General features: G+C 50.6%; 2 protein-coding genes across 3 annotated transcripts in view; one reads left to right on the top strand and one right to left on the bottom strand.

Moving 5' to 3' along the window:
• Positions 1-1,097: 1,097 nt before the first annotated feature.
• CCDC87 (coiled-coil domain containing 87) lies at positions 1,098-3,806 on the bottom strand. Its single transcript, XM_003798401.2, has one exon. The coding sequence runs from the start codon at positions 3,804-3,806 to the stop codon at positions 1,221-1,223; it is 2,586 nt and encodes an 861-aa protein (XP_003798449.1). The 3' UTR covers positions 1,098-1,220.
• A 199-nt stretch (positions 3,807-4,005) lies between these two features.
• CCS (copper chaperone for superoxide dismutase) overlaps positions 4,006-8,834 on the top strand; it is a 13,408-nt gene continuing 8,579 nt past the window's right edge. For both annotated transcript variants that reach the window (XM_023518340.1, XM_003798339.3), the window contains exons 1-2: positions 4,006-4,111; positions 4,440-4,512. In XM_023518340.1, coding sequence (XP_023374108.1) covers positions 4,073-4,111; positions 4,440-4,512 — 112 coding nt within the window. In that variant the 5' untranslated portion in view covers positions 4,006-4,072. The remainder of the gene's footprint in view (positions 4,112-4,439; positions 4,513-8,834) is intronic.

The following is an 8,834-nucleotide window of genomic DNA, read 5'->3' as shown; positions in this document are numbered from 1 at the left end:
AATTAAAATGGATGCAGTGGATCTCGCCTTTAATCCTGGCACTCTGGGAGGCTGAGGCAGGATGATTACCAGAGTTCAGGAGCTCAAGACCAGCCTAAACTAGAGCGAGACCCTGTATTTAGAAAAAACAGAAAAATTAGCCAGGTGTGGTAGCACTTGCCACCACAGTCACAGCTACTCGGGAAACTGAAGCAAGAGTATTCCTTGAGCCTAGGTGTTCCAGGTTGTGGTAAGCTATGATGATGCCACTGCACTCTACTTGGAGTGACAGAGGTAGACTGTCTCAACAACCCTCCCAAATGAAATCCTTTACCCTGTCTTTTCCTTTACCCTATGTTATTTTTTCTTTTTCCACAGTAATCACCTTCTAACATTCTTCTTATTCAATGTTTGTGGCTTCTTGTCTATTTCCCCACAATAGAATGTAAACTCTACAAAGGGCAAGGATCTTTGTTTTGTTCATTGATGGAGACTGAACACCTAGTGCCTAGTAGGTGCTCAATAAATATTTGCTAAATAAAAGAATGGAGAAATATACAAACTGCTAACAGTTATTATCCCCAGGGAAGAGAACTGAAATATTGGAGATAGGTATGAGAAGGACACTTACTTTTCAGCACACACCTTTCTACCTTGTTAACTGGTAAAATTTTAATTAATTTTAGCCCTACCAGTAGTGTGCTAGAACCAGAAGAAAAAACTTGGACCAACCCCCTTCACCTGATATATGATGATCCAGGTACAGAGATGTTTGGTAACTGGCTCGAGTTTAGACAGCCAAGATTTAAACCCACATCTACTAGCTCTGGAGCCCTAGCTCTTCACCATTGCACCATAGGCCTCTGATTTGGGGCTTTGATCTGCCAATTTAATGTAATGTGACAGGAATGCTAAACTGAGTTTGTTTCCAAGAATGTGGTTTGCCTCAGTCTGACCTTCCCAGTACAATGTACTCCAAGGTCACAATTCTTTTGATATACAAGCTTTTGGCTGCATTATGAAAATCTTAACATAAATGGGAACACTGGGCTTGGAGATTCTTTTACAAGAACTTTCACTCTTAAAACAAAGTTGTAATCTCAGTCCCTTCATAGCTGGAAATAAAATTCTAAACCTTATAGATAAAGACACCTGTATTTCTTCTTCCAAAGTGTCAAGGGGTCTGGATGAGATACAGGGTATTTGGGAGTGAGGGAAAAAAGTGAGGGCACTTGGGCTGGTCAAAAGGTAATGGGAGTATTCCCGGGAGTTATTAACGATGGGCTGCTGGGATTCCTGAGCAGGGTTGAATGGTGGGAAGCCTTCCGGGGCCGGACCAGGTGGCAAGCCCGCCGCTGTTGCTGTAGCCAGTAGAGCATCTCCACTTTGTCGTGCTTCATTTTATCCAGGTAGCGCCGCCCTTTGAAGATCACCGGCTCACCAAAAATCAACTCAATATCCTCAAGGAGGGAAACCAAAGAAGATTCCACTACATTGAGCTTCTTGTGGAGATGGTTTCGGATGTAATTCTCCTCCAGGGGGTGACCCAGGCCTGAATGAGTCTTTTGGAAGAAACGGTTGGGGTTGGAGGCTTGCCGTTCAAACCACTCCAGTCTCCCCAGCAACATCTCCCGCAGCTGAATGGGCTTCAGGACCTGCTCCCAGGAACTCACCAAGACAGGTAATTGTCTCAGACGGGCATTGGAGCTATACTTGATGGCCATATCTAGCCGGTCCTGGTCAGGGATCTCAAGCATGGACCACAGTCGTTCCAGACGCTTCTGTAAGGCCAGGACTTTGTGGGGTTCTCCCAGGAGATGGGTCTTCCCAGCTCCTAGCCTGTGCTCCAACACTGTGTTCCAGTCCCACTCTCCTGGCACAAATTCTGGCTCTTCATATTCTAGCAAGGGCGGAGGGTGCTGAATCTCTAAGAATTCTTTGGCAGGGGGCTCTATCACCACAGGAACTTCTTCTTCATACATATGGAAGATGACATGGAGGAAATCTGTCTCATGGTTGTTGAGGTACTTTAAGTAGTCATCCATAGATAAGGTGGTATTCCACCAGTTCATCCACGAGGCCTTGTTTGACCGCTTCTCCCAGACTTTGCTGGTTCGGGGTGATGTGAAGGAGGGAGCCCTCTCAGCATTGGCCTGTGAAGTATCCACCCTCTGGGTATAAAGTCCAGCCAACTCATGGTTGATGACTCGAGAGTGTTTTTCACCACTTAGAAAGGTTGAGGACAGGAAGGTTGACCAGTCTTTATCTGCTGCTTTCTCAATCAGGGGCCCCTGGTCAAAACAGAAGTGGTCTGTAGAGACACGGCATATCAACTCCTTGTAGACTTCCCGGACACTATTGCCAACAAAGCTATCAATATCCATTTCTTCCACGACCTTGGCATCCAGTTCATCAGCCAGGTGGTTGTACAAGAGTCCAGCTGGCTCAACGTGGAAAGAGTCCAAGAAGCTTCTATCAGAGAACTGCACAGCAGCTGCCTGCACCACAACCTCATTTCTTAGCTTCAAAGTAATGGTCACTGGCTGCGGTGGAAGTGGAGGGGATTTGGGATGTTGGAGGTCCCACTTTCCACAGGCTTCTTCCTCCTGGAGATTCTTCAACATCCTTTGCAGTTCCTGCACACGATGCCCTGCAGCTGGGCGGTAGGTCACAACTCCCAGGAGAGGGGGAAGACCTGAGTCCAGTGGTGAGTATCGAGTCCACTCTAATTTCATGACTTTCATCAACTTCTTCAGATCCTCAGCCACAATGTCCCCAGCCAGCTCTGGTTTGCTCTCTGCAGCTAAGACCAGCGGGGTTAAGGGACGAGGCGGGAGTGGAGGAAGACCCAACTCATCTGCCAGCTTCCAGCCCTCACGCAGAGAGGGCATGGACCGGCCTCTCCGGAGCTGGAAGTTGAGAGGTGTGGTGGGGAAAAGGGAAGCCTCGCTGGTGGGAGTCACAGAGGAGATAGGAGGTGACTCAATCTGTGATAAACTAATGTTAGTTTCTCTCCTTTTTCCTATGGAGGGCAGCCAGCGGAGAGGCTTTCTCTTCTTCAGCCGGGGGATGGACTTCAACTCCTTCACTGGATCCAGTCCGGGCTCAGTGAAAAACCCTACTGGGCGGCTGAGTTGGACGAGGTAGTTCAGATTGAGGCTAGAGCATGGCACTTGGGCAAAGCCAGTACTGTGAGGCCAGGAGATTGGGCACAGCTTGAAAACCCCAGCGGGGCAGACAGGACGCAGCTTATCCATGGCACCCTGGGCCTGTTCTATCTTCTGCAAGGCCAGGAAATCAGCGAGCAGGCAACGGTAGACTTCAGGACTGGTAAGGAAAAGTGTGCAGTCCCTGGCGAGACTGGCGGTCAGCCGGGTTAGGGTGGCTGATTCAGTGAAGACCCTTTTGGAGGTCGACATGGTCACCAGCAGGTGCAGGTAGCGTAGGAAGAGCTGCTCACTGCTGATCAGAACGTAGGACTCGAGCCTCTTCCTCAGCTTCTGGTTGGTCTTGTTGCTTAGACTGAGTTCGGCAGGAGGCTCCCGCCAACTGCACTTTAGCTCCTCCAGGATGACCTCGATGAGACGGAGTCGGCTCTCGGTAGGCACCCGCGCCGTTAGCCCGCTGCTGGCCAGCAGCTTGGACACTTGGTGGCACAGCGACGCCGTTGTCAGCCTCGCCGGAAGGAGGGACTGCAGAACCCGGTCGCCCTGCGAGAGGCCCTTCTGAGCTTCTGAGGGCGTCGACCTGATGGTGAAGAGTGACAGCGGACGTAGCAACCGATGGTAAAACCGCTGGAGTTCAGACTCAGGCCTCTCACGCTGCATCTTGGAGCTGGCAGCCGCAGCAGTCGCCGCAGATGAAGCCAAGTGGTTACTAAGGCTACCAAGCTCCCGACGTCCCGAGTGCGCCTGCGCGAGCCAGGCCCACTCCCGCCCCCCGCGGTGGACGTTGAGCCGCAGGCCTCGGGTGCGCACGCACTAGGAGGTGGGGCAAAGGTGGCCTCTGCGGCCCCGCCTTCCACGACGCAGCTTTGGGTGGGAACTTCTGGGCCAGAGCTGGCGAACTCCTTTGAACCGCGTCTGGGTCCGCCATGGCTTCGGACTCAGCGGATCGCGGGACTCTCTGCACGGTGAGGGGCGAGGCTTCGGGTGGTGCCTCGTCAGGCAGAGAACCTCGGCCACTGGGGAGACTGTCTTCTCGGGGAGAGGGAAAGGACTGGGCACCTGGGGCGGGGCCTGGGACTACGGGGTGAAACTAGGGTGCCAAGGTAGCGGGACCCCTGGCGTGAGTGCTGGGGGGTGATCCTGGAATGATCATGAGTGATAAGAAGGAGCTCGTAGAGGGGTCACGTGGGGTGTGTCCCCAGGCGTTTGGGGTGGTCATAGGGAAATTGGTGAAACAGGGTCCCTCCAAACCGGTACCCAGCCCTCATGGGCCTGTCCTTGCCGGTCTTGCAGCTGGAGTTCGCGGTGCAGATGACCTGTCAGAGCTGTGTGGACATGGTGCGCAAGTCTCTGCAAGGGGTGGCAGGTAAGAGCTGTGTAAATTTTTCTGCAGACAACCCGGAGGACCCTAGGAGGAACCAAAGTTTTTTTGTTTGTTTTGTTTGTGTGACATAGGGTCTCAGTCTGTAGCCCCGGGTAGAGTGCCTTGGAGTCATCATAGCTCATAGCAACCTCGATCTCTTGGACTCAAGAGATCATCCTCTTGCCTCAGCCTCCCAAGCAGCTAGGACTACAGGTGCCCTCTGTCATTCCCAGCTAGTTTTTCTGTTTTAGTAGAAATTTGGACTCTCTCTTGTTCAGGCTGGTCTCAAACTCTTGAGCTCAAGGGATCCACCTGCCTTGGCCTCCCAGGGTGCTAGGATTACAGGCATGAGCCACAGCACCTGGCCCAGACAAATAGCTTAAGTAAGCCAACCTGATTCCCATTTTATGGACATGGAAACCCAGAAAGTGGAAGGAATGTTCTGAATCACACGCAGACCCACAGGAAGAGGCTAGAGTACAGTTCTGGAGCTTGCCTCTGCTGGCCCTACCTACCTCTCCTGCTGTCCTGAGCCTCAGGTGTCCTGGAGAGTGAGGAGTTAAGCTTGAGTGTAGCCCCTCCTACAGAGTGAATGCCCTGGAAAACAGGCAGATCTTGTTTGGGAAACTGCATGATCTTGACAAAGCAAACAACAGCCTTGACCCTGTGCCATCCTGGGTAGCTTCTGGCTCTTAAAAGGCCAGCTGGTCCAGAGATGATCTGGCACAATCAGAAAGAGCTGGGAAAGCATAGTGCTGGGAACTGGCTCCCTTTGATTCTGTTAAATGTTCATCCAGTCATCTGGCAGGTATGGACCAGACCCTGGGGGCTTTCTTGGGAGAAGAGTTCACAGGGGTATCAGGCACAGTCCCTGCACTCAGATAAAAATGGGCATGCAGGCTCTGCGCCTGTGGCTCAAGTGGCTAAGGCGCCAGCCACGTACACCTAAGGTGGCGGGTTCGAATCCCCAGCCCGGGCCCGCCAAACAACAATAATGGCTGCAACCAAAAAATAGCCGGGCGTTGTGGTGGGCGCCTGTGGTCCCAGCTACTTGGGAGGCTGAGGCAGGAGACTCGCTTGAGCCCAGGAGTTGGAGATTGCTGTGAGCAGTGAAGCCATGGCACTCTACCCAGGGGGACAGCTTGAGGCTCTGTCTCAAAAAAAAAAAAATGGGCATGCAAATGTTGCCTGGGTAACATTCAGAACACTTCATAGAATAGCAGTCTGAGAGGGAAAGAGATGAGATGGGTTCTGAAACTGGACTCTGTAGGCTGGCAATGTGTACAGTGATTAGAGTATGAGCTCTCAGGTCAGACTTGTTTGGATCCAAATCCCCTTTTTGCCACTCAATGGCACTGACTTCATGCATGTGACTTTTTGTGCCTCTGTTTTCTTCTGTGTTTAAATGGAGATGATAATAGAAACTACCTGGGAGGATTATCATGAAGAGTAAATTAGTTAATACAGGTAAAGCATCTTAGCCAAGTCTTTAGGCCAGGCGCAGTGGCTCACACATGTTATCCTAGCACTCTGTGAGGCTGAGGTGGGTGAATTGCTTGAACTCACAAGTTTGAGCAAAAGTGAGACCCTGTCTCTACTAAAAATAGAAAAACTGAGGCAAGAGATCGCTTGAGTCCAAGAGTTGGAGGTTGCTGTGAGCTATGATGCCATAACACTCTACTCAGAGTGACAGCTTGAGACTCTGTCTCAAAAACATAAAAAGAGGGTGGTGCCTGTAGCTTAAGCGGCTAGGCACCAGCCACATACACCAAAGCTGGCATGTTTAAATCTGGCCTGGGCCTGCCAAACAATGACAACTACAACCAAAAAATAATTGGGCGTTGTGGTGGGTGCCTGTAGTCCCAGCTGCTCGGGAGGCTGAGGCAAGAGAATCGCTTAAGCCCAGGAGTTGAGGTTGCTGTGAGCTATGACTCCATGGCACTCTACCCAGGGTGATAGCTTCAGGCTCTGTCTCAAAAACTAAATAAATAAATAAAAAGAAAGAAAAGTCTTTGGCATGTAATAAGAGCCCAGTAATTCTTAGGGAATTATGAGAGGAAGGGCTTACAGGTGTTGATCTGGATGGACGGAGGCTTGAGGGGACAGATCTTTTTTGTTGTTGTTGCTTTTTGGGTTTTTTTGTTTGTTTGTTTTTGAGACAGAGTCTCACTGTCACCCTGGGTAGAGTGCTGTGGCATCACAGCTCAGAGCAACCTCAAACTCTTGGGCTTAAGCAATTCTCTTGCCTCAGCCTCCCAAGTAGCTGAGACTACAGACACCTGCCATAATGCCTGGCTATTTTTTCTGTTGCTGTTGTCATTGTTGCTTAGCTGGCCCAGGTTGGGTTCGAACCCGCCAGCCTAGGTGTATGTGGCTGGCACTATAACCACTGTGCTATGGGGTGCCGGACCGAGGGGACAGATCTTGAAGCTCAGCTTGCTCAGACTGTGTATTTTGGGGATAAGGTTCTGATGGAGACCAAGCCATTCCACTGAGTATTCTGGCCAAAGCTTTTCCAGGATATAGGACTGTCTACTTCCTAGAAAACATTCTTGCTGGAAGAACACACAGTTGGACTTTCTGTTGGACTCAGGAAAGTTTATAGCCCTTACCAGGGCTCTTGGACACCAGAAAAAGACTTCTAGTGACTCTGTTTTCTGCTCTGGGTAGCTAGAACCAGGTTTCTCATGGGCTGGGTGGGGAAGTTGTAGTTTCCCCGGAATGCGAGAGTTGCCCTCTCTAGGAGGCCTAAGGCCTTGGGAAAGCCAGTTTTGCTCTCCTTGCAGGGGGAAGTGGGAGGATCTTCCAGTTCAGGTTTCACCCCCTTGAATCCTTCCTTATCAGGTGTTCCCTGAGGCCTTCTCTTTTCTCCCTTACTGGGCTCTGAGCTAACCATGGGCTGGCCTGGCCACACTCTGAGGTTCACCAGCTAAACTTAATTAATTGCTGTTTAACTGGTGAACCAGGCTTCTTGGGTCAGACTCTGTCAAGAATGTAGGCGATGGGGCAGTGCCTGTGGCTCAGTAGGTAGGGCACCGGCCCCATATACCGAGGGTGGCAGGTTTGAACCCAGCCCCTGCCAAACTGCAACAAAAAAAATAGCCAGGTATTGTGGCAGGCACCTATAGTCCCAGCTACTTGGGAGGCTGAGGCTAGAGAATTGCCTAAGCCCAGGAGTTGGAGGTCGCTGTAGCTGTGATACCATGGCACTCTACCAAGGGCAATAAAGTGAGACCCTGTCTCTAAAAAAAAAAAAAAAAAAAAGAATATAAGCTATGCATGGTGGCTCATGCCTGTAATCCTAGCACTCTGGCTGGATTGTCTGAGCTTACCTGGTCTCTACTAAAAATAGAAAAACCAGCCAGGTGTTGTGGTGGGTACTTGTAGTCCCAGCTACTGGGGAGGTTGAGGCAAAAAGATCACTTGAGTCCAAGGGTTTGAGGTTGCTATGAGCTATGATGCCATGGGACTCTCCCCAGAGTGAGACTGTGCCAACAACAACAACAAAGAAAAGCAGGAGGTACATAATTACAAGGAGTTTCCCACTTGGGACCCTCTCACTTCAAGAGAGGATAATCAGCTCTCCTTGGGAAGCCTCAGAATCTAGGAACTCACCTATGCTGAGGTCAGTACCTCAGGAAGTCCCATCTACTGTGTGTCCAGAACATATTCAGGCCTCCACACTAATCCAAGCCACTTCTCTCTGACCCATACAAGAACCTCATCTGTCAGTTTCCTGTGGCCTCTTTTGTGCTTGCCCCCCAATAGCTTTTCCATGCCAGAGTGGTTTTTAAAATAGTAGTAGTGTGGGTAGTGTGGTGTGGAAGTTACACGAGACTCTCCGTGAGCATGTGTGAGGGTCATCCTGTAGGCTTGTGCACACAGGGCTGCCTTCAGGGCTTTCAAGAGCAATGAGGACTCCACAGGCACTTTTTTGACACACTGACTTTTGAAGGTGATCCTTGTTGACCACATGGAACTCCTGCCTTCACAGAGCTGGCTGCCTAGGGGGTAACATGGAGGAGTTCCTTGAGAAGTGGGAGCTACTACAGGATGACAAGGGGTATGGTCCTTACCAGCATGGGGGCTAGGGCCATTGTGCTAGGGTGAGCAGAACGTCTGGGTTAAGTGCTTGGGCTCAGGATCTAGGCTGCCTGGAGTGAATTCTGGTTCTACAACTTACTGCAACATGACTTTGAGCATGTTCTTTAATCACTCTGTGCATCAGTTTTTTGTTTTTTTTTTTTTTTTTTTTTGAGACGGAGCCTCAAGCTATCCCCCTGGGTAGAGTGCCATGGCATCACGCTCACAGCAACCTCCAACTC

The sequence above is a fragment of the Otolemur garnettii genome, unplaced genomic scaffold (assembly GCF_000181295.1).
Source record: "Otolemur garnettii isolate 467f Iridium unplaced genomic scaffold, OtoGar3 scaffold00134, whole genome shotgun sequence".
Lineage (NCBI taxonomy): Eukaryota > Metazoa > Chordata > Mammalia > Primates > Galagidae > Otolemur > Otolemur garnettii.
This window is presented reverse-complemented; position numbering and strand designations above follow the sequence as displayed.